Source organism: Trichosurus vulpecula, chromosome 5 (assembly GCF_011100635.1).
Source record: "Trichosurus vulpecula isolate mTriVul1 chromosome 5, mTriVul1.pri, whole genome shotgun sequence".
Taxonomy (NCBI): Eukaryota; Metazoa; Chordata; class Mammalia; order Diprotodontia; family Phalangeridae; genus Trichosurus; species Trichosurus vulpecula.
This window is the reverse complement of record NC_050577.1, coordinates 194621841-194648262: the sequence shown is the minus strand read 5'-3', so window position 1 is coordinate 194648262 and position 26422 is coordinate 194621841. Positions and strand designations below refer to the sequence as shown.

Here is a 26422-nt window from a genome sequence, read left to right as displayed (position 1 = left end):
ATATTCATAAAGTGTTCCATATTTTTGAGCTTTATAAAACAGACAAACAAAAGAATACATTAACGGGGGAGGAAGGGTCACAAGATAGACTGACAGCTTAGAAATGCTAGGGTACAAAGTGGAGAAATGAGCGTTATGGTTGGTATCAGCCTGGGAAACAAGCCAAGACATTAGAAGTCAAAGAGAGGAGGAACCATGGATGTTGATGAAAATAAAGACTCATAATCACAGATCCACATGGCAGTGAACTGACCAGCTTGTGTTGGTGTACCAGACTGGAGCCGCATAGTGGAATGGGAGTGTTATTTGTATACCAATCCTTCAATACATGCAGTATCAAGGGGATCTATAGGACAGGATGTAAGACAGACTATGAGGAAAGAGGAGAAGTCAAGATTAAGTCAAGAAAGAGGAGAAGTCAAGATTAAATTGCTTCAAAGCAATATTGAAATGTACAAAATATGATGAAGGAAGGACCAATGTATTCTTACTGAGTTTGATCCCATTTTTAGGAATAATTAGGACCCTGGATTTTGGATAGACAAAATGACAGGACTCTGTTTACCAAAAATCCCATCTAAAAGAACCAAGTGATGGTAGTTATTTTAATTCCAACCCTCTCCACTCTGAGCTCCCCAGATAACAGTACTGTCATTTATGATGTTAGGTTTCAAATCTACCATTTAAGAAGCTCTCTGTTTGTCCTTAAGTAATTTGCTTGAAATTAAGGGAGCTCCTGTCAAGTGAGCAGTGGTTCTTCAGTGACAGCCTCTTGGTCCAAACAACTGATCTTCCCATAACTATGACCAAGATAGGTGAGCATCCTTTTCTAACCAGCTATCCTTTTTTTAAAACAAAAATTAATTATCTGTTAGTCTAGCTGTGCATTGTGGTTTGTCCATTGTTCTCGAAGAGGACCATGACATCAGAGAGATGATGACATGACTTGCAATTAACTTTGATTTAAGTGTGGCAGGGCTGTGCAAAGTCACCAGCCTCACTTTCTCCTCCAGAGCCATCTGGGTCCAGTGGCCAGATATCAATCAGGACTGGAGATCGCCCAGGATGCAGTGGGAGACCTTGGCCTTTTTGAGCTAAGGTCTTTTCAAGTTCTCACTTTGAGTGAGGCAACACCCATTCAGTGAATAGGCCTCTTTAAGAAGTGAGTTAAGGGATTCACATTCTCCTCTCCTCTCCTCTCCTCTCTTCTCTTCTCCTCTCCTCTCTAATTCTCTCCTCTCCTATTGGGCAATAAGCATTTACTAAGCACATACTACATGCCTGGTACTATGGTAAGCACTTGGGATACAAAAAAGGACAAAAGGCAGTCCTTTGCCCTATGAAAGCTCACTATCTAACGGGGGAAACAAGCTATATACAGGATAAATAGGAAATAATCAGTAGAGGGAAGCTACTACAATTAAGAGAGAAAGACCTCCTATAGAAGGTGGGATTTTAGTTAGGACCTGAGGGAAGTTAGGGAAGCCGAAAGGCAGAGAGAGATGAAGAGGGAGAGCATGCCAGGTATTGGGGACAGTTAGCAAAAATGCCTGGAACAGAGAGATGGAGTATTCTGTCCTTGGAACAGGAAGAAGGTTAGTGACCCTAGATGAAAGAGTATCTTGGGGTTGGGCATACAAAAATTTTAAGATGCTACTTTAAAGAACAGAGCACCAAATAGTGCCTCAAATTTTTCTTTGTTTGGCCCAAAATATGTATCCATTTTTAAAGTAGCATTTTAAAATTTTTGTATGCCCAGCCCCAAGATACTCTTTGATCTAGGGTCACTACTTAAAAAATTGATACATATTTTGAGCCAGACAAAGAAAAATTTGAGGTACTATTTGGTGCTCTCTTCTTTAATTCTTAATGGTTATCAGTCACTAACCTTAATTTTGTTCTTCCATATTGAATAAAACACATCCTTCTTTTTTTTTAAAAAAAAAAAAGTCATTTCTTCTCCTAGACCAAGTTTGATCATTATAATTCCACAGCATTCATTTTTGTTTTCTTTTTATTCCTATTTACATTATAGCAGTCATTGGATATATTGTTTTCCTGTTTTGTTTGCTTTACTCTGCATTAGTTCATATAAGTTGCCCCATGTTTCTCTGTAGTCGCCATATCATTGTTTCTTACAAAGCAGTAATATCACATTACATTGTTATCCTTTGTTTAGCCTTTCTCTAATTAATGGACACTTACTTTGTTTATGATACTTTGCTATCATAAAAAGGTCTGCTATAAAAATTCCAGTGTATATAGAATCTTTCTATATTTTACCTTCTCAAGGCATATACTCATTAGTGAGATCTTTCGGTCAAAGGACATGGACATTTTGGTCATTTTCTTTTACCGTAATTCTAGATTGTTTTCCAAAATAGTTTGGCCAATTCACAACCCTAGTAACAGTGTAGTAACGTGTCTGTGTCTGTCTTTCTATATCCCTTATGATATTGATCTCTTTTTTCCCAACTTTTTTCATTTTTGCCAATGTGCTTGGTATGGGTTGAACTTTCAAAGTTGTTTCGTTTTCATTAGAATGCGTCTTTGTAATTCACTTTAAGTCCAATCCTTTCATGGTTTTATTTACCTCCCCAAAGATTATCCATAATTTCTGATACTTTAGGACACCTTAAATTCAAAAATCACTCGGTTGCTCCTAGGATTGAGAATTGGAATAGATCTTAAGGATCATACAGTTCAAACTTCTCATTTTATACATGAGGTAATTGAGACCCAGAGAAGTTAGGTCACCTTTCCAAGGTCACTCAGTAAAGTGGCAAGAACTGGAATTTGAACCTCGCTCATCTGATTCCAAATCTAGCACTATTACAACCACACCACACTGCCATGTGTTGCTTCTATAATAACCATAGGTTTCCTATTTACCTTGTGTGCTATTAAGGCAAAGAGAGGCTTTTGTCATTTTGTTTGGTATTTTTACTATCTTCCCTTGCTTCTTCCCTCCACAAGATCAGAAGAAGAAGAATAGATATTCCAGCCTAATAGTAAATCTCTACCCTAATGGGGTAAAGTAGGGGTGGGGAACCTTTTCATGTTGGAAGACTCCATTAATATTTAACTATAATCAAATAAGACCCCATTCAAGAAACTTCAATTAGATATATTTAAAAGTATGTTATTTTATAAAAATCTAACTGCTGTGTACTTAATTAAAAATGAAAACCATTTGTTAATTTTAAAGTTAACTAACCATTTGAATATTTGGTTGCAGGATGGAGGTCCACACTTTCAGTAGATCCTCTAGATGGATATCAGTCATTTGTGACCTTGAGGGCATCTTGATTTGGGTTATGTAGGAGAATGTAGATTTGCAGCAATAAGTGGTTGAAAAGCAAGAAAGCGTTTTTGGGGCATGTTGTTGAAGGTGTGGGTATTCTACTGCATTTCCCCATATTTCAATTGGATCTTTCTTAGTATCAAAGAATGACTTTAAAATGTCATCTACTGAGAACTCAATTCTATCTGTAGTTCTTTAGGTGGCTTAGTGACATCAACTAGGTGAGGCTGAAATGCTAGTTTGAGTGTGATGTCATGATTCTCAAAGTCAGTGAACCTTTCATTGTATTCTCCAATTAATAGGTCTGTAACAGCTACGAATTCTTCAAATGATTCACATATATCATCTTGCTCATCAATGACCTTTGCTAATTGGGGAAAATGTTCATCTGAAATTTCCTTTTTAAGAAGAAATGTTTTTTTTTTTCATTTTGTTTTTTTTTTGGCAGGGCAATTGGGGTTAAGTGACCTGCCCAAGGTCACACAGCTAGTACATGTGTCAAGTGTCTGAGGCCAGATTTGAACTCAGGTCCTCCTGACTCCAGGGCTGGTGCTCTACCCACTGCACCACCTAGCTGCCCAGAAGAAGTGTTTTGGGAAAAAAAATAGCTTTTTTTTTTAAATGCTTGGATTTTTTTTTTGCCACATGTCATATATAGATTTAGTTTTACCTTGCAAAGGAATATTCAAGTCATTTTGATTTGACATAATATCACACAGAAATGCATCATTCTTACAGAAATCTTTTTCCAATAATTTATATTGTTGATTCTGTTCTTCATAAAATTTAGCTATCTGTTCCTGCAGAGATAAAATGCTAGCTAACACCTGTCCCTGCAATAGCCAACACACTTTAGAATGATACGGCAAATCCACACTGAATACCTCATCGTTCAGCTTTAGCATGTTACAAAACTGATGATGCCATGTTGCATTTGCACAAATATAGTTAATAATACTTATAACTTGTTGCAAAGTGTCACTATAATAGTAGCTTTAACACAGAGATTTTGCTGATGCAAGATACAATACCAAGAAATGAGAGCATCTGGATCTGTTAATATTTTTTTTATCTGTGCAATAAACCATTCATGTTTTCCTATCATGGAAGGTGCACCATCTGTACATACACTCACTAAATTTACCAGATTCAGTGAGACATCATGACATCTATCCTGAAAGTTGTTGAAGATATCTATTCCCCATGTTCTGTTTCCAAGAGTGCGCAAAGTGAGTAACCCTTCGAAGCAAAAAGAATCTTCTGTTGTGACCTGAAGTATAAAACCTGTGCCAAGTCAACAGTATCGGTTGATTTGCCCAAAGCAATTGAATAATATATATATTTTCATTTTGAAGTATTGCATGAAGTTGTTCTGTTAAGTTGAAGGCTACCAGTTATGGTTCTCCTTGAAAGAGGCAGTTGTTTGTACTTTGAAATATTATTGGAGTCTAAGCACCCTACACCTTTGACAATGCATTCTTCCACAATTTCTACATCACTGAAAAGCTTCTCTTTTTTCCTGAGTATATAAGCTACTTTATAAGTTTCTTCAATGCCATTATTTCCAGGTCTTATTGCTGCTTGAAAGAATCGTCTTTGCTTTTGCTTTTCATCTTTTAATTTCTGCAATACAAACTTTCATGCCTCTCCCTCTAATTTAAAATATCTGTGGTCCTTATGAGTGTTATAATGCTGGTAAGCATTGAATTTCTTTAATGTTGATATTGCAGTATCACAAAGCAAGCAAATCATCTTATCTTTAGCAGAAACCAGATAATATTGCAATTCCCAATCCTCATTAAAAAATCTGCTTTCTTCCTTCAGCATTCTCTTGGTCTTCTTTGACATGATGGGCTATTAAGCAGACAGAATTAAAAAAATACTGTTGAGCTAAATTCCACTTCAAACAGAAGCACCGTGCACCATTGTCAAAAGCTGATAATAGACTGGGGTAAGTGTAAGCAAAGTAGATTTTTTGTTGGTATTTTTTGGAGTTTGGTTTTCCAGGATCCATGGCCATGGCTATCTCTTGTTCCCAGGTATTTTGCTTTATCAATTAGGTGCTGAGTCACCTAGGCTTTCGCACCTGATGGTACTAAGCCAATCAGGTGCTAATCACATAAGCTTCCATGCCTTCTGGCTCTGAGAAAGTATATATATTCTGAGAGATTAGGATTTTGCTTGGGGGTCTGCTCTTGAGAAAGATCTTTTGATTTCCTGGACGGGACTCTAGGTAGCTGTTTGTTAAGGACTACTCAGATGTTGGTGCTCTCCCAGTCTGGTGATGTCCATAAGTATAAAAGTGTGTACCAAGATTACTAGACAGTTAGAGCCCTGTCTATTGAATCTTTGTGCTAATTTCTCTCTGCTTGTATTTTCTCCACATTCAGGGTGCTGACCTTTCCCCTGAACTGGTGAATGACATATCTTTAATTCAAGTAGGATTATTAACCCCTTAGAAACTGTCTTTCCCTTATTAAAGCAGATCAAAGAACCTGTGCTAGCAAGCCATCCTGGGTGTGCTAGGTTGTTTGCTAATACAACTGGCATGCATACTCAACCCCCATAAACTCTGGTCAACCAGCTTTGTGTGGTAGTGGTGCCAGTCAGGTGGGAGAAGTTAGAACTAAATAGTGAGAGTAACTACCATCAATTTAACCCTTATGGCTTACTAATATTCTAATTCTGTGGGTTAATCTGGGAGGGTTATTTCATTGAAACTTATTTTATTTGTTGGTTTTTTAAATATTTTCATTTTAAAAATAAAATTAAAATATAAAAGACAAACAAAATGTATTAATAAAAATAAAAGGATGTGTTCTGTAAAATTTGGATTCAGTCAAAAGGCTTCACTTAAGGACCTAGAAGGCCACAGGTTCCCCACCCCTGGGGTAAGCCATTTGACATTCTCTTCCAAAAAGAAGGAAGTAATTTTCCAATATTCCTTTTCCTGACTCCATTCTCATACGCGGAATGAATTCCCTCTTCACCTCTACCTCTTAGGGTCCCTTTCTTCCTTCAAAGCTTATCTTAAGTGCCTTTTTTCAGTTGTGTCTGACTCTTCATGACATTATTTGGAGTTTTCATAGCAAACATACTAAAGTGGTTTGCCATTTCCTTCTCCAGCTCCTTTTTACAAATGAGGAACTGAGGTAGACAGGGTTAAGTGACTTGCTGGGGGTCTCACAGCTAGTAAGTGTTTGAAGCCAGATTTGAACTCAGGAAGATGAGTCTTCCTGATTCTTAGTCCAGTGCTCTATCCACTGAGCCACCTAGCTGTCCCATCTTAAGTACTACTGCTTACATAAAGTCTTTCCTGATTCTCCCATCTGCTAGTACTTCCACACCCCAATTTATGTTGTATTGACTTTATACATATTTTGTATATATCTATATGTGCACATGCTGTTTTCCCCAATAGAATGTAAGATCCTTGAGGGAAGAGACTATAGCACCTTTGTATTTGTATCCACATTGCCTGGCACATAGTAGGTACTTTATAAATGTTTCTTGATTAAAGGATTGGTTTACACCACTACCCCTATATGTGATCAGAAGCCAACAGGAGTCTGATTGTTTACTATGGTATTTACTACCCCATCAATGGAGACTGTGATCCTTCTATGCCTCAGTAGATAGTCTCCATGAGTTGCTATGTCCAAAAAGATTCATTACCAAGTGACTGTAATGGCAAGCAGGGCAGGACTTTTTGCTGGTTTTTGTTTCAGTGTACTTCTGAGCACTAAGGCGATCAAGTGCCTTTGAGTCTTATCTTTGTTTCAATCAAGAGTCTTTGATTGAATTGGGAGTCTTTGATGACCTATTGGGATGCCTAGGTCACATGGGTTTGAGTTGCATGATTGTGACACCCTCTGACCCTGAAGAAGTGTATATATACTCTGAGGTTAGCATTTTGCTTGGGGCTCATGGGAAGAGTGTTGGTATGGAGACTCTGTGTAACCATTAAGAAGCCCCCCAGCTTTGAAAACCCAGATGCTGGTGCTTCTCTCTCTGGTAACTATGTGTGTATTGCTATGGTCAGACAGAAGCCTGTCTGTTGATTTGTGTTATTTGCTCTGTTTATATAATTTTCTCTGTTCATATTCTCTCTGAAGTCCAGGGTGCTGGCTTTTCCCCCTGAACTAAGTGAATGATATATGTATGTTTAATTAAAGGAAGATTGTTAACCCCTTAAAGTAGCTTTCCTTAGAAAAGCAGATCAAAGAACCTGTGCTATCAACCCTCCTGTGTACTGGTGTTATTGGCCTTACACAGCCACAGTAGCTGCAAGTAACATTGTTATTACAGTGACCAACCTTCTGGGGATGAGTTATTGCTCTTAGCTGGGCTGTTCCTTTGATGACAGTAAACAAAGTCTTGGAAGCTTGGTTGGACTTTCCTGAGCTAACACTGAGTTAGCATAGAACTTTGAGAACCCTCTCACCTCCATATTAAGATGGAGCATTGAAATAGGACCTTAGTGGAGAACATTGTGTTTATTAATACAATGGTCTCTTTAGCAACCAAAACCTTTTAGTTAGCTCAGATATAAACTTAAAGTTTCAAAAATATCAATTTACATTATACCAGAATCCCTTCTAAAGTGTCAATCAGAGCTTATCGAGAAAAATTATCTTAAATCAATGTTTAAAGAGAAAGTTTAATAAATGTTTAAAGAGAGATTATAAAATTATTTTACTATACATCTGAAACAAAGTAGAGATATTGAACAGCTGGTATTCTTCCCCAGACCTGGAACTAACTATAGCTAGTAGATAGAACCCTATTCATGTCTGAAATAGCAAGAAACTGAGGATAAATATACAGTAGATCCTTATCCTATCCTGTAATCAGTAAGATACATTAAGAAAGATGTAGGTAAAGAAAGTGTGAACCAAACATACCTACCCTGTGCCATGAAAATTACCTTTTGCTGATAGGTAACAAGTCATTTCTAAGGTTTCCATACTTACTTTGAGAGCCTTAAGAACACTCAAGCCTTCACAGGTGCTACTAGAGCAGTCATTCATCTTGAAAAGTGGAGTTAAGGAGTAGTGGTAGTAGATGGTCACATTTATGTCTGTCATCCAGAAATGGGGAGAAAAAAACACCAGAAAACTAATGTCATTTTTATTTGCTAATATTAGGAGATGACAAGATGTTTTGCTGGCCAAAATACAGCACCAAAGCTAGGGAGTTTTGTTATTAGAATGGGTAGCCAAATGGGTAGAGAACAATGATTTTGACTCCTTCTCTGAGCTTTTTATTATGGCTCAAATTCACTTCAACATCAAGTAAATCACATAACTGGTTGGGACAAATGACTGTGATTCAGGCCTAGAGACAGAAGTAAAAATAAAAGATTGAAGTTTAGCCTATGGATATTTTGCCTATATTTTGTTATCTGTGTGTGGCGACTCATAACCCCTGACTGTGACAAAATATCTCCACGTTGCTCTTATCGGAGAGAGGCTTTCTAGTCACTGCACCCTAGCAGATTGAAGTTGAGGGTAGGGGTGGGGAGTAGACATGAAGCCAAGAATATGATAGTAGGAAGCAATGTATGAGACCACTACAGTGACATATGTAGTGGAGAAAAGAGAAGACAGAGACAGAGACAGCCAGACGGTCAGAGAGAACAGCAAAGACACAGTACCCACCTAGGAAGCAGCAGAAATGTAACATAACAGCTAGAAGGAGGATCATCATGGATAGGCACTTAACATGGAACGAACAAAGAGAGAGTAGTACGATGACATCACCAAAAGATATCTGCTGCTCTGCAGTGTTAGAAGCCTACACTGCCCCTCTACATGTGTGCCCTGGCCATATATCATCCCTAGAGGTATACTGTTTCATGCATGTACCTTAGCCAAGCATGTGTCCAATCTATTTATGGGAGAATATACCTCAGATTTATACAGGGAAGGGGTATTTATTCCTATTTTTTTTACTCAGCTATTTCATCAAAGGCATTTGCTTTGGACTACTATGTCCCTTGGTTAGTCTAGTTAAAGTAAAAATACTAGTAGGGACTTGTGAGCTTAGATTTTAAGTAGATACCAAACCATGATATAACTTGAACTTGGGGTAATTTTTCTGGGGGACCCACATGATTGAGAGTACCCTCAGTGTTACACTGGTATATGAATTACTAATAATTACTACTTGTTCAGTAATCCTGGGGGAAAAAATAGATATCAACTATAAAGATGAGGAATCTTTGGGCTAAGGAAAATCCTTGTGCTCCTGAGTTCAAAAATGAGTATCATAAGCATAGATTGGAGAAATTATAGCTAGATAACAGTTGCTGTGGAAAACTGTTAATGGACTAAAAACTCAATATGAATCAATAGTTTAACGTGGTGGCCAAATTTTTTTTTTAAAATAGTGTTACCTTAGTTTGTATCTCTGAAAGACACAGTATCTGGAACAAGAGAGGAGATAGTCCTTCTAAATTTTGTTAATTGTGTATAGTGACTCATAACCAGTTGGACTGTATCTGACCTAAGTTTCTTACATTGTAAATTGAGGGGAGTTAAACTCAACGATCTCAAATGTCTCTTATAGTTCTTACCTTCCGTGAGTCTCTCTTTGCCAATTTCCTTCTATGTGTGTGTAGCATATCACGGGCACTTAATAAATGCTAATTAAGTTGAGTTTCTGGGCACACCAGAGGTTGCACTTAATAATTATATAATAATGTTATAATAAAAAGAATCCTAAAGTTGGCATCAGAATACCATTTGTTAGCTGTGTCATAGCCTCTGGCTGCAATAAAAGTTCTGAAAACTATCTTTATCAGAAGGAGGCTTTCCTGTCACTGTACCCTAGCAGATTGGAGCTGAGATGGCTGGCAGGAGGGAAATATGAATCCAAGAATATGGTAGTAGGGAACAGTCCATGAGACCAGTACAGTGACATTATACTACAGGTAATGTAGTAGAGAACAGGAAGGAGAGAGAAAAGGGGGGGAGAGAGAAAGAGAGAAAGAGGCAGAGAGAGAGACAGAGAGAGACAGAGAGATAGCTAACAATATTTACTACCTGTGTGGCCTTGAATAAGTTATTTCATCTCTCAGGTCATAGTTTCCTCATTGTAAATCTCCCTTAAGAAAATGTGCCAACAGAAAGGTCTTCCCCATATGTGGCATTCTTTCTTTGCTATTTCAGTGCCTTTGGGCAGCCTGGCTTCTATATATGGAATGCTCTCCCTCCTCATCTTTGCCTTCTGGAATACTTTTGCTTCTTTTAAGGGTGAGATCAAAGCCTTTCTGGTCCCCTCAAGGTATTAGTGCTCCCTCCCCCCACAAATTATTGCGTATGACTTTGTATGTATATTTATAGTTATAGTGAAGTTGCACGTCAAGCAAGGGTTGCTCTCTAAAGTCTGCATATAAAACAAAAATCTCATAGAGTCAAAATTACTACTCTCTGTACCAAGTCTCCAAGGTGAACAGACCTGTTCATGTTATAACAGTGTAGGAAAGAGATATCAGCAAGCTGGGTATGCTACTTTGAGATAAAGATTTGCCTCCAAAGGCTGGGTTGGTTGGGCTAAAATTCCAAAATGGGGATGGCTGTCCCCACCTTTGCTGTCTCTCTCCCCTAGAGTTTCCTCCACCACCCACACATACACCTTCCCCGCACTCTGTTCTGAAAGGGGAGGGGCAGCAAGGGTCCTGCGTCTGGGGAGGCTATGCTATGAGCAAAAGGAGGGCTGAAGGCAGATTTGCATTTCTCCTCTTATCCATCTCATGTTCATGTCTCAGTGGAATGATAGGCACCATTTACATTATTTTTTTCTGTTTTATTTTTATTCATTTTTATTTTTTGCCAAATGCCCTATACTTGAATTGTCTTAAGTTAATTAGTGAGTATGATGCAACTCCACATTAATTATCCAAGCATATATTGTTTTCCCCAATAGAATGCAAGCCTTTTGAGGGCAGGAACTATTCCATGTTTGTCTTTGTAGCTCCAGCTCCTAGCACCTCCCTGGCCCTGATAGATCATAGTATTTAATAAATGCAAATTAAATTGAATTTCTGGACACATCTGAGCTGATAAACAATAATTACATAATAATCAATAATTTAGAATGTACAACCATCCTAAAACAATAGAAAGTAAGTGCATTCAATGCTATAAAAATAACAACATAAAATGAATTAAAGTTTCTTTATGTCAGATGCTCAGCTCCCAAGGATAACAATTACAATACATTTTACCAGCAAATTTCCAAGGAAGAGCCCTAAAGGAAACCAAAATTTAGGAATTTTGTACCTTTGATTGGTCTACTGAATGCAACAGATAATCATGTGTACTTTAATTTCAAAAATCAAGTCACTGATTTTTTTTTTCTCTAAAAGAACAAAATATCTCTGCCTCTGTAGAAAAGACCTATAAAGTTTTTTTCTTCTTCCTCTTTTTTTTGTTAAGAAAAATCTTTGTTGTATGGAAAGGCTATCTTGGAGGGGATAGGAGTGGGATACAGGAGGAAATACAGGTGATATAAAAAAGATATCAAAATAGATTATTTTTGAAAAGAAAAACAAGAAAAATACCTATAAAGTCAGGCATACCATAGTCACATCACTACTGTGCTATTTCTTGGATCACCTTGTTGCCTATGGATAGGTCTTTTTAAACAGAATTTATGTGGTCAGTTTTATAAATTATTCTTCCCCCTGTGGGTCTACTATCTTGACACAAAAGGGCCATCATGGATTTAGAAAAATTAGTAAGAAAAAGAATAGAAGGTCAAACCTGAATCTTTGGAAGTTATTTATACCCCAGACCATAATGCTAGTAAGGGAAAATGGAGCAGATCCTTTCACTGTATATTTACCTTCTCTAAGCAGGTCTTTCACCATTTTCAAGCTCATGTCCATAGCAGCTTTCAGATTTGCCAGTGGTTCCGGGAAGGCTGAGTTATTCATCATCAATACACTGATTCCATAATGGTCTTTGAAACAGGCCTTGTTGTGAGGTAAAATCCACCCCCATCCCTGGAAATAAAGGAGGAGGGGCCATAGAGTGAGACCCAGCACTAATCTCTTCATGACCCCGTCACCTCAAGCCCATTTCTCTCACATTCACTACTCTTGGACTTGAGATGATAAAGAAAAATGGAAATCTAAAAGGATGATCTCCAGCTGGTTCCCTCAGTCAGCTTTACTCCACCCACCTCCCTGGCACTGCCCAACACTCATTCCCAGGGCTCAGAGAACACATGTATTAGCAAACCATGAACAAAAGCCTCAGAATGGAAGAAGACAAGCCAAAGTCCACTCCATGTGTTTGCTCATAAAAAGGTCAGAATCATAAAACAGAAAGATTACTTGGGCCTCATCCAATAAACTTCCACTATATCAATGGTGAGTGGGATAAGAGGTGGGGGAAGTATATGATGAGAGGTGCAAAAAAAGGGGGGAGGGCCTTTACTTTGGAAAGGAAATAAAGGTCAATGGACTTGATGAAAGCATGAATACATTAGCTCTTCCGGTTGAACCCCAGACTCCTGATCATGGATCTTAACTTGCTGCTGTCAAAATGGACTGTTTATCCTAGAGAATTTTCTTGCCAAGACATGAAATATGTTGATCCCTGTCTCTTAACTGATACGACAGCAAAAGGAAAAAATATGATTCAACCAGTGTGAAACAAAGTATAGTTCTCGAGTCAGAGGGAAGCTTAGAAATTGTACCTGAGAACTATCCCTGACCCAGGGACATCCTGCCTTCTGATCCCTCGAAGCATGATAGTCCACTTGTAGACAGATCTAATTCTTCAAAAAATCATTTTTTTCTGCAATGTTGAACTAAAATATGCCTGCCTCAAACATCCACTATTCGTTCTGCCTTCCACTGTTGAGAAGAATAAATCTAATACTCTTTCAGAATAACCTTTCAAATACCTAGAGCCTCATATTTACCAAGAAAAATACTGGGCCTGGAGTCAGGAAGACCTGAGTTCAAATACAGCCTCAAACACTAAGTAGCTGTATGACCCTGGGAAAGTCACTTAACCTCTATCTGCCTCGGTTTTCTCAACTATAAAACACGGATAATAATAGTACCTACACCCCAAGTTGGTAGGAGAATCAAGTGCAATAGTATTCCTAAATCACTTGGCACAGCACCTGGCACATAGTAGGCATTTGATAAAAGCTTATTTCCTTCTTTCCTTCCTCTCCTCAAGCTATATTCTCATGCTTAATGTTCTGGTGTGTGAAAATAATAACTCATAGGGCACTCCATGGCTTGCATAGTAGTACTTTCCTCCCCATAATCACAATCCAATGACATTGACCTCCTCACTGTTACAAAAACTGAACAAAACACTTTATCTCTTGTCTCCTGGCATTTTCCCATGCCTGGAACCCTCTCCTTCTTCAGCTCTGCCTCCTGACCTCCCTGGCTTCCACTCCTTTACACGAAGCCTTTCCCAACCCCTCTCAATTCTAGTGCCTTCCTTCTGTTAGTTATTTCCTATTCTATCTGTCTATAGCTCACTTTGCATATATTGGTTTGCATGTTGTCTCCCCCGTTAGATTGTAAACTTCTCAAGGGAAAGGCTTGTCTTTTCCCTCTTTTTGTATCCTCGGTGCTTAGCACAATGCCTAGCACATAATTGGTACTTAATAAATGTTTATCAATTTATTGATGGTGCGGTAGGTAAAAGATGAAATGACCGAATAAACAAAGGTTCAATTTTTCTAGCATATCAATTTATTCAGCTATACATATGTGGCAATTGCCCAACAAACCAGGACCACACCTCTTCAGCTAGGGGTGGATGCCTAATACAGGGAGAGACAGACTTTCACACATTAAAAAGAATTAATCAAATAAGGCCAATTAATTAAAAGGAAACAGTATAACATTAAGTAATCTGATTTCTAATTGCATGAAAGATTAGGGACTTTCCATGTAGGGAGGGAGAGAGTAAACAGATACAATTTCCTGAATTCAGAAAAAAAGGCATCCCACTCCCCCAGGTGTCTGTAAACAATGAAAGGAACATGTAAATAATTGACCGATTGACCAGTATGGGGCCAGTTTTCAGATAATCCATATGGGTTGCTTGACATGTACACTTTTTTAAAAAATTTCTTTACTTTTGTTTTGCTAAATTTTTAGTTCCGAATTGCTTCCCTCCCTCCCCACCACACACTGGAGAAGGCCACCATTTGATGCAGATTTACACTCACAGATGTATATATATATATATATATATATATATATATATATATATATATATATATATATATATATATATATATATATATATATATATATATATATGCAAAACCATACTATGCATACTTCTATTTATCAGTTTTTTTCTCTAGAGGTAGATAGCATCTTCCTTCATAGGTCCTTTATAGCTGATCCCAGTATTTATAGTACTCAGAATAACTTAGTTGTTTATAATTTTTCTTCAAACACTATTGTTGTTACTGTATATACAATGTTCTCTTGATTCTATTCACTTCACTTTTCATTATTTCATACATGTCTTTCCATGTCTTTCTAAAATCAACCAACTCATCATTTTTTATAGTATTCTATCACAATCATATACTACAACTTGTTTAGCCATATGCCAAATGATGGGCATCCCTGCAGTTTTCAATTCTTTGCCATCACAAAGAGAGCTGCTACAAACATTTTAGAACACATAGGTTCTTTTCCTTTTCCCCTGATCACCTTGGGAAACAAATCTAATAGTGTTATTGCCAGGTCAAAGGGTAAATACAGTTTTACAACTCTTTGGGCATAATTCCAGATTACTCTCCAAAATGGTTGGATCAGCTCACAGTTCTACCAACTGTGTATTAATGTACCAATTTTTCCACATCCTCTCCAACATTTGTCGTTTTCCCCTTCTATCATTTTAGCCAAACTGATAGGTGTGAGATGATATCTCAAAGTTGTTTTCATTCGCATTTCTCTAACCAAAAAATGATTTAGAGAATTTTTCATATGACTATATAGTTTTGATTTCTTCCTCAAAAAACTACCTGTTCATATCCTTTGACCATTTATCAATTGGGGAATGATTCATATTCTTATGAATTTGACCATTCCCTATATAGCTGATATATGAGACTTTTATCTGAGAAACTTTCTATAAAATTTTCGCCCCAATTTTCTGCTTTCCTTCTAATCTTGGCTATGTTGGTTTTATTTGTACAAAACCTTTTAAATGTAATGTAATCAAAATTATCCATTTTACATTTCACAATGTTATCTCTTATTTATTCATAAATTCTCCTATTCATAAGTCTGGTAGGTAATATGTTCCATGTTCTTATAGTTTTCTTATGATATTTCCCTCTATATCTAGGCCATGTATCCATTTTGACCTCATCTTGGTAAGTGGTGTAAGATATTGCTCTATACCCAATTTCTGCCAGACTGCCTTCCAGTTTTCCCAACAATTTTTGCCAAATAGTGTATTCTTATCCTAAAAGTTTAAACCTTTACTTTTGTCAAATACAAGGTTACTATAATCATTTACTACTGTGTATTGTATGTCTATTCTTTTCCACTGTTCCATCTTTCTATTTCTTAGCCAGTACCAGATAATTTTGATAATTACTGCCTTATCAGTACATCTGGTACTGTTAAACCTCCTTCCTTCACATTTCTTTCATTAATTCCTTTGATATTCTTGACCTTTCGTTCTTTCAAATGAGTTTTATTATTATTTTTTCTAGCTCAATAAAGTAATTTTTTGTAATTTAATTGGGATGGCATTGAATAAGTAGATTAGGTTAGGTAGCATTGTCATTTTTATTACATTGGCTCTGCCCATTCATGCACAATATTTCTCCAACTGTTTAAACCTGACTTTATTTGTATTAAAAAGTGTTTTATAATTATGTTCATTTAGTTCCTGGGTTTGTTTTGGCAGATATGCCTCCAGGTATTTTATGTAGTCTACAATCATTTTAAATTACTATATCTTCTAATAGTGTTTTGTTGGTGATACATAGCTGATGATTTACGTGGTTTGGTTTTGTATTCTGCTACTTTGCTAAAACTAGTCATTGTTTCAACTAATTTTTTAGTTGAGTCCTTAGGATTTTCCAAGTATGTCATAATATCGTCTGTAAGGAGATAATTTTATTATCTCATTGCCCATTCTGATTCCTTCGATTTCTTTTTCTTCTCTTACTGCTATTGCTAGCATTTCTAATATAATATCGAATAATGCTGGGCATCCTTGTTTCACTCCTGATCTTACTGGGAAGGCTTCTAGCTTATCCCCATAACAGATAATGTTTGATGGTGGTTTTAGGTAGATGCTTCTTATCATTTTAAGGAAAATCCATTTATACCTATGTTTTTGAGTATTCTTAATAGGAATGAGCATTGTATTTTGTCAAAAGTTTTTTCTGCACCTATTGATATAATCACATTATTTTTTATTCCTTTTTATTGATATAATCAATTACATTAATAGTTTTTCTTATGTTAAGCCATCCCTGCATTCCTGATATAAATCCCACTTGGTCACCATGTATAATCTTTATGGTATATTGTTGTAGTATCTAGGCTACTATTTTATTTAGAATTTTTGCATCCATATTCATTAGTGAAATTGGTCTATAATTTTCTTTTTCTGTTTTTGCTCTTCCTCGTTTAGGTATCAGCACCATATTTATTTCATAAAAGGAGTTTGGTAGGACTCTTTCTTTGCCTGTCTTTCCAAATAACATGTTTAATACTGGAATCAGTTAATCATTAGATGTTTGGTAGAATACACTTGCAAACCTATCTGGTCTGGTTGCCTTTTCTTAGGAAGCTCATTTATGGCCTGTTCAATTTCTTTTTCTAAAATACATTTATTTAGATATTCTATTTCCTCTTTTATTAATCTAGGCAGTTTATTTAATTTTTTGGAGGGGGGAAGGCAAGGCAATTGGGGTTAAGTGACTTACCCAAGGTCACACAGCTAGTAAGTGTGTCAAGTGTCTGAGGCTGGATTTGAACTCAGGTCCTCCTGACTCCAAGGCTGGTGCTCTACTCACTGCACCACCTAGATGCCCCTAGGCAGTTTATTTTTTGTAAATATGCTTCTATTTAACTTAAATTGTTAAATTTGTTTGCATATAATTGGGCAAAACATTCCTAATAACTTATTTCATTTCACCTTCATTAGTTATATATTCACTCTTTTCATTTTTGATACTACCAATTTGATTTGTTTCTCTTTTTTATCCTATTAACCATAGAATAATGGTTAGTTGCAACGGATGATGCAATTCCCTAAATTCAGAAAGAGGTGCCTCTCTCCCTCCAAGAGTCTGTAAACAATCAAAGGTACATGGAAATAATAAGTGATTGCCCAGTATCAGGCCAGTCTTCAGATAAGACACATGAGACCTTTATCTACTGAACATGTACAATTATGAGAAAATTCCTTGCATCAATCTTCAGATCTGACTGGATTTAAGGTCCTTAGTTAAAAGTCTCTAAGCAGCAGGGAGAGGTGGTCCAGCTTCCCAGCCACATAGGGCTAGATTCAAACAATGCAGTAAAGTTTTCTCCCAATTCCCACAACTGAATAGTTTCTCACAAGGTAGAAGTTGGTTAAACCCATAATTGAATAAAAAGGGGACTGAAATAGCTCCTGAATTGACTCACAAGACAGAGTCAGTGTGGTTCTTCACTCAATTCCCATAGTTAACCACTTGCTGTCCTAATCTCCTCAAATCACTCAATGTGCAGCAGAAAATGAAAGTGTTTCCTCCCCTTTGTAACTGAAGAAATAGAGGTTCAGGGAATGTAAGTGACTTGCTTAAGGTCACCCAGCTATTAATTGGTAAAAGTAAAAGTTGTCTCCCTATTGAGTTCACTTTATAATATAGTGGGCCATCTAAGCCTATAAATACAATTTGTGGTCCTCTTCTTTTTGGATTACTGAGCATTCTGTTCAGGAGTGTGCTGGTAAATGTTTAACAAACAGCTCTCCAAACAAAAACAAAAAGGAAAAGAATATGCCCATGGCACACTTGAGGTTTAATCCACATTAATAATATTTTCTCCATCACTTTCTTATGATTGGACAATCAAGAAAACAATAAATGAAGCCTGATTTGTAGCATTTGCCAATTCCCAAGTTGTAAATACTCACACTAACAATTTAACAATCAGCTCTAGCAAGCTGGTTTGAGCTAGCTCCAGCACACCCCAACTCTTCTTCCTGTGTCTTACCAGCTGCCTTCTAGAATTCAAAACTATATTTGGATACTTTTGTTACTCTTCTCACCCACCATTTTTTTTTCTTCTTCAGAGCCCTCTTAATCAGATCTGTCAGACACCAAGCATATAACATCCTCACAGTTCTCTCCCTGCCTGTCATTTCTGTATCATAGTATAGTAGAAATAGAGCTGTACTAGAAGTCAAGAAACCTGACCCTCCATTTAATAATTATGTGACCTTGAACAAGTCATAGGTAACAGAACCTTAGTGCTGGAGGAGTCGTTGAGTTCAACCCACTACTTGATGGATCCCCTCTTCAAAATTATTAACAGGTACACATCCATTCTTTGCTCAAACCTTTCCAGAGATAAGGCATTTACCATCTCATAAGGCACCTAGCTGCCAGGCATGCGGGATTTAATTGCTTTTCCTTGTGACAGACTTTCATGTATTTGAGAATAGCTACCATATCTTCCATTAGCATTCTTCTGTCTAGTATTTTTTCATTTTTTTTATTTTTCTTACTTTTTTTGCAACACGGCTAATACGGAAATATGTTTCGCATGACTTCACATGTACAATGGGTATCATATTGCTTGCCTTCTCAATGGGTGGGGAAGGTGATGGATGCCTTCAACAAGGATGAAAACAGTATTAAGGTCAGTTACTGCACTATTTAACGATTTAACCTGAAAAAGCTATAAGCCAAAACTAAAGTGGAGGGAGAGTTGGTGCTCAACTTTTTGTGCACTCAGTGCAGCGTCTGAGGCTGAGACGTAATAGAGTACAGATTGATTCTCTGCCATTTGTGCTAATTTTGGCCTAACAACACCAAGAAAATAGAGGTTCTCTACCAGCCAGCACCACATCATCCATACGTAGCACTACCAGCTACAACAAATAGAGAAATGTGGAATGCTGTGGATAAGTTCACATAACTTGGCAGTATACTTTCCAAGAATGTACACATAAACGATGAGGTTGAAACATACATTGCCAGAGCTAGCTCAGCGTTTGGAAGACTCTAAAGGAATGGGAGAGAAGAGGTATTAGACTGCCTACCAGATTGAAGGTCTGCAGTGCTGCTGTGCTGACCTCATTGTCATATGCCTCTGAAACCTGCCAAGAACCTGAATCACTTCCATTTGAATTGACTCAGGAAGATTCTGAAGATTATTGTAAGCGTAAACAAAGTGGATTTTTGTTAGTACTTTTTGGAGTTTGATTTTCCAGGATCCATGGCCATAACAATCTCTCATTCCCAGATATTTTGCTTTATCAATTAGGCGCTGAGTCACGTAGGCCTTCATGACTGGCTCTGAGAAAGTGTATATAAAGTGTATATATTCTGAGAGATTGGCATTTTGCTTGGGGGCTCGCTCATGAGAAGGACTTTTTGATTTCCTGGATGGAACCCTGCATAGCTATTAAGGGACCCCACCACCACCACCTACTCAGATGTTGTTGTTCTCCTGGTCTGGTGATGTATGTAAACGTTAAAGTGTGTACCAAGGTTACTAGACAATTTGAGCCCTGTTCATTGGATCTTTGTGCTAATTTCTCTGCTTATATTTTCTCCATGTTCAGGGTGCTGACCTCTCCCCTGAACTGCTGAATGACATATCTTTAATTAAAATAGGATTGTTAACCTCTTTGAATTCTCCTTTATTAAAGCAGATCAAAGAACCTGTGCTAGCAAGCCATCCTGGGTGTGCTAGGGTGCTTGCTAATACAATTACCTGGCAAGATAAGGTACCAGAAATAGGTCCTCTCTCAAGCTGAATGGCCAAACATTCAAACTCTACTGTAGAAAGTACGATTCTGAGTGGCTGACCTCATAGCCCAAATGCCAGATGTACATTTACCTAAAAGATTATTTTATGGAGAATTCACACAAGGCAAGTACTCACATGGAGGTAGGAAGAAGTGGTACAAAGACATTCTCAAGGTTTCCCTGAAAAACTTTGGTAGCAATTGTGAGACATGGGAAATGCTGGTTATGGACCATCCAGCATGGCATGCCCACATCAAAGAAGGTGTTATGCTCTACGAGCAAAGCAGAATTGCAATAGCACAAAGGAAAACATAAGATGAGCAAATCTAGAGACGTCGCCAAATGGACTATTTGTGCCTGACCTGTGTGTGATAGAACCTTCCATGCTCATGTTGGACTGATCAGCCATAGTTGAACATACTGTACCTTGACTCCAATATCATGATGTCATTAATCCTCTTCAAATACAAAAAAAAGAACAACAATGCTCCAGTTTGTCTATGTCCTGCTTAAAATCAAAGACAAATGAAAGAACTTTGTATAGGCAGGCTTGAGGTAATGAGAAAGAAAAGCAGGGGGTGGCAAAAATGTGTTTAATGAGGGATAGCGGGAGGGGCAGATCAATTTAAAAATACTTGTCACTTGGAAATTTCTAAAATAAATTTAAAAGGGAAAAATTATCATACACAGTTTTAATGCCCACAAAAATAAAATATGATCAGAGCCATGGTTAAAAAGCAAACAAACAAGCAAAAACAATACAGAGACATAGTTAACCGGGGGAAAAATGGCAACAGAGCAAACAATATATATATACATATATAGTGTATATGTATACATATATATACATACATACATGTATATGTGTATGTGTACGTATATGATATATGTATATATGTGTGTATGTATATCCATATACATAACATACACACATATATACAAATATATACATATCTATTTATCTATATATATATAAATACATTTTTTTTCCTGGTCTAGTTTTTAGAAAAAATTTTTAAAGCCTCTTAGGGCTTTTAAACAAGTCTATATTGCTCTGTCAAGCAAATACAAAGTAGTTTCTGTCCCAATAGCAAATTAAACTGTATAGAATTTCAGGGTTTAAAATGACTTCAGAAGTTCCCTTGTCCAACCTGTACCTAAGCAAGCATCCATTCTAAAACACTCAATCACGAGGTCATCTAGCCTTTGCCTGAAGACCTCCCTGGATCAGGGATAAGTCACTAGCTCCTGAGGCAGCCTGGTCTACTTTGTGATAGCTTTAGTTGTGGGGAAGTGTTTCGTGTATCAGTTTTAGATTTCCTTCTCTGAAACTTCCAGTCATTACTTCTAATTGGGCTCTCTGGGGTCAAATGGACCTAATTTAATCCCTCTGATTAAATGAGATCATATTTATAAAGTGCTCAGCACACGTAGCTATATAAAGGCTTATTCCCTTCTCTTCTTCCACATGCCAACCATCCTAAATACAGAAAGACAGCACTTAGGTCTTCAAGTCTTGGCTTTCATAGGCTAAGCACCTCCAATTCCTTCAACCACTGTTTAGATCAGGCCTGCACAACCTACAGCCCACCAAAGGAGTTCAGGTGGTCCACGAAAAATGTAGAGGATGTAAAAGAAAGTAAAGATGCAAGGAGTGCTTTGTCTGTACCCTGTTTAACCTGCCTTCCACTAGTCACTATTGTGCCCATCATGGAACTTGGCGGGTGGGTCGCCACTGTGCACTCTCTCCTGTTTGTCATGTGACCCACAGCACCCAACCATCTGTCTGTCTCTAGTCTGAGAGGAGCAAGAGTCGTATCTTTTCGCTGTTTTCGGTCATTACTGGCCTTGAACAAGGACAAAGCCAACATAGCTGATGCCTGCAATGTAATGAGTGGTGACAACGTGAGGGCTTCTTCCCCTCCCTCTCTGCATAGCCACCTTCCAAGTTACATGAATGTCTGGTGCTCTATCCAAGGTCAGACACTCAGTTCAATATTTCTTTGTATGTGAGCATTTGCTGTGGAGATTTTTTGCTTCTAACATTAAAGTTTTTGAGGTGACTTTGTAAAATGATGTATTGTTAATGCATTTTCGTAAATTTGAAGATCTTTCCTACCCATTAATAGGTCCACGTGCCCCGCTTAAGTCACATGGAAGTCTGAGTTACATGAAGCCTGTGGTGGGAGGAGCTTGCTGAATGAGTGGAACAGGAGGGAGTGGAGTAGAAAGTTAGAGCAGTTAGAGCTGGAGGGTCATGATGCCCTTTGACCCTAAAGAAGTATATATATACTCTGAGGTTAGAATTTTGCTTTGGGTCTCACTTATGGGAAGAGTGTTTGTGTGATGTAGCCAGATGAGACTCTGGGTAGCTGTTAAGGAGCCCCCAGCTTTAAAAAACCAAGATGTTGGTGCTTCTCTCTCTGGTGACTATGTGTGTATTGCTTTTGGTTAGACAGTTGGAAGCCCTGTCTGTTGATTTATGTTAATTTCTGTTTATAATTCCTGCTTGCAATTTCTGTTTGTGTTTTCTCTGAAGGTCAGGGTGCTGAATTTTTCCCCTGAACTAAATGAATGATATATGCATGTTTAATTAAAGTGAGATTGTAAACCCCTTTAAGTTGCTTTCTTTCAGAAAAGCAGATCAAAGAACCTGTGCTAGCAGTCCTCCTGTGTTCTGATGTTGTTGGCCTTACACCTCCACAGCAGCTGCTAGTAACATTGGTGTTACAAATGCATGATAAAAAGCAGCAGAAAATTCAATCAGAACATAGAGTGTTTAATTCAAAGTGGACAAATAGATACTTGTTTACTTACATGAGAGACAAAATACTGTGCCTTGTTTGCTGAGAAGTAATAGCCATTCCGAAGGAATACAATCTTCGTCACCATTTCAAATCAAAACAACCTGATTTAAGCAAATTGGACACCAATGAAAAACAAATGAAAGGGTCCAAATTGTTGAAAAATCTCGGTGGGGAACAACAGTTTTCAAGAAAATGAGGTGGCTACTAAGGTTAGTTTTCAGATTTCTAAAGAAATCCATTTCAAACATAATTCCAGGGTATGATAACCTGATTGCTGACAAGAAGTGGGATACGTCCCATTAACTAAATGTAAACAGTAAAGAAAACCTGAAAAATATATTAAAATACCACTTAGCAAAGTAATTTTAACATCAATGTGATTTCGTGGTAAATAAAAATCTTAAGTAATGAGTATACTTAATTGATATTAATTGAAATTTCCCTTTTTTAATAAGCTTTATTTGCAAAATAGTTTAGTCATTAATTGTAAAGTGAGCTGCTAAAAAACTATCTGCAGTTTGAGGAAGTTTAGCCTATTTTAATTTTGGCCCCTACCTACTACTAAGTTGTGCAGGTCTGGTTCAGGTGCAGGGTTGTGTACCGGTAACTGTTTAATAATCAGCTCTCTCTCTTTTTAAAAAATGTATACATGACATGCTTTGAAGTTTAAACTGCATTATTAATATTTCTTCCATTACTTTCTTAATTCTAGAGCAGGGGTACGGAACCTGTTGCCTCAAGGCCACATGTGGCCCTCTAGGTCCTCAAGTGTGGCCCTTTGTCTGAATCCACACTTCACAGAACAAATCCTCTTAATAAAAGGATTTGTTCAGTATGTACAAAGATATTTATAGCAGCTCTTTTTGTGGTGGCAAAGAATTGGAATTCAAGGGGATGCCCATCAATTAGGGAGTGGCTAATCAAGTTGGGGTATATGAATGTAATGGAATGCTATAAGAAATGAGGAGCAGACATACTTTATAATAACCTGGAAAGACTTATATGAACTGATGCTGAGTGAAGGGAGCAGAACAAGGAGAACATTATACATGATTACAGATATACCATATCTGTAAGGACTAACTTTGATAGACTTGGCTCTTCTCATCAATGCAAGGTTCTAGGACAGCTCCAAAAGACTCCTGATGGAAAAAGCTATGCACAGCCAGAGAAAGAATTATGGAGTCTGAATGCAGATTGAGGAAAACTATTTGCTTTCCTTTTTTTCCCTTCTTTTTGATTTTGTTTCTTCTTTCTCATGATTCATTCCATTGGTTATAATTCATTACATCTTGACTGTTATGTAAATAAGTTTAATGCAAAAGGGTATGTAGAACCTATATCAGATTACATGCCATCTTAGGGCGGGGAGGGGGAAGGAGAGGGAAGGAGAGAAAATTTGGGGCTCAAAAACTTGTGGAACTAAGTGTTGTAAACTAAAAATAAAAAATAAAATAAAATGTGGGGTTAAGTATATGTGCAGGATTATGGAATCAAAAGAAATAAACACACACGCTATCATTCTGTCCATCAATCATGAAGCACCTATTTAAAAAAAAAAGGATTTGTTCTATAAAACTTGGACTCAATCAAAAGGCCATACCCAAGGACCTAGGAGGCTACATGTAGCCTTGAGGCTGCAGGTTCCCCACCCCTGCTTTAGACAATCAACAAAATAATAATATGTCAATTCTTATACTGAAAATTTAACAATTGGATCTGGTGAGCCTGTAGGAAAAGACTTTAGCCCCACCACTGCTGAAATTGCACACTCTCTAGACCCTTCACTACTTTAGTCATACTCTCTTGAGTGTTTTTCAGTTTACTAATGTCAGTTCTAATAAGTAGCATCCATAATTGAATCCAATATTATAGATGCCACTGGACCACTGCAGCATAAAGAGGTACTGTTGCTGCTGTTCAGTCATCTCAGTTGTGTCTGACTCTTCATGATTTGATCCGAGGTGTTCTTGGCAAAGACACTGGAGTGGTCTGTCATTTCCCTCTCCAGCTCATTTTACAGATGAGGAAACTGAGGCAAACAGAGTTAAGTGACTTGCCCAGGGTCACACAGCTAGTAAGTGTCTGAGGCCAGATTTAAACTCAGCTCTTCCTGACTTCAGACCCAGCGCTCTATACACGGCACCACCTAGCTGCCCTTACAGAGATACTATTACCTCCCTATTCTTTTACATTTAATATAACCTAAGGTCACAATTTGAGTGGCAGAAGGGTGGTGGGTGGCTGCTATATCATGCTGCTGAATCATATTGTGTTTTCAGTTTATCAGAACCCCCAGTTTCGGAATAACAGTTTTTCAGAACTGTTACCTAGTCTTGTACCCAATAAGCCAGTTTGCTCGACCCAAGTGTAAAACTTTGCATGGATGTTTATTAAATTCCATCTTATTAGATTTGGCTCAGTGGTCTAGCCTATCGAGAACTTTTTGGATTCTGATTCTGCCATCCATTATGTTAGCTATCCATCCTACTTTTGGGTCATCTTAAAATTCAATAATCACGGCATCTATGTCTTTATCTGTCACCAATAATGATTTTAAACAGCACCAGGCCAAGAATAGATTCCTCAAGGCACTCCATTAGAAGTCTCCCCCTTCCCAATTTATTGTTTTTCAGTCATTTTTCAGTTGTGAACCACTCTTTCTTGGAAAAAATGCTGGAGGGGTTTGCCATTTCCTTCTCCAGCTCATTTTACAGATGAAGAAACTGAGGCAAATAGGGTTAAGTGATTTGCCCAAGGTCACACAGCTAGTAAATGTCTGAGGCTGGTTTTGAACTCACAAAAATCAGTCTTCCTGACTCTAGGCCCAACATTCTATCCACTGTGCCACCTAGCTGCCCCTAATTTATATCGCACCATTAATGACTACTCTTTGGGTCTAGCCATTCAACCATTTCTGAACCTATTGGCCCAACTCGTAATATACAACAATATATGAAGTACTGAGCAAAAGTCTCAGAATAAATATTAACCTGTTCACTATACCTAGAAATCTGGAAACTGAGACATGAGAATTAAGAATTAAATCAGGAAATTCGAACAACAAATAAACTTTAGTACCTTTTTATTGGTTTTGCAATATCAGCTATCTTGAGAGCATGACCACCTGTGCAAAGGATGAGTTCCTGGGTTCTGGGGAAATTTCTTGGGGTCCAATCAAGGTCATAAAAAGTGGAGAAAGATAGAAAGAATCAACCAATCATCTGCTAAAAGGAACCCCAAAAGGAAAAGTCCCGAAAATGTCATAGAAAAAATCCAGAGCTCTCACATCAAAGAAAATTTACTGTAAAGACACAGA

The 26422-nt window shown here is 37.5% G+C and overlaps 1 protein-coding gene across 1 annotated transcript in view; it reads right to left on the bottom strand.

The window, feature by feature from the left end:
- GUCY2C (guanylate cyclase 2C) overlaps nucleotides 1-12372 on the bottom strand; it is a 118858-nt gene extending 106486 nt beyond the window's left edge. The window contains exons 1-2 of the mRNA XM_036760341.1: nucleotides 12155-12372; nucleotides 8278-8384 (exon numbers count right to left, since the gene is read on the bottom strand). Of these exons, the coding sequence (XP_036616236.1) occupies nucleotides 8278-8384; nucleotides 12155-12368 (321 nt within the window). The 5' untranslated portion in view covers nucleotides 12369-12372. The remainder of the gene's footprint in view (nucleotides 1-8277; nucleotides 8385-12154) is intronic.
- Between the last annotated feature and the right edge of the window lie 14050 nt (nucleotides 12373-26422).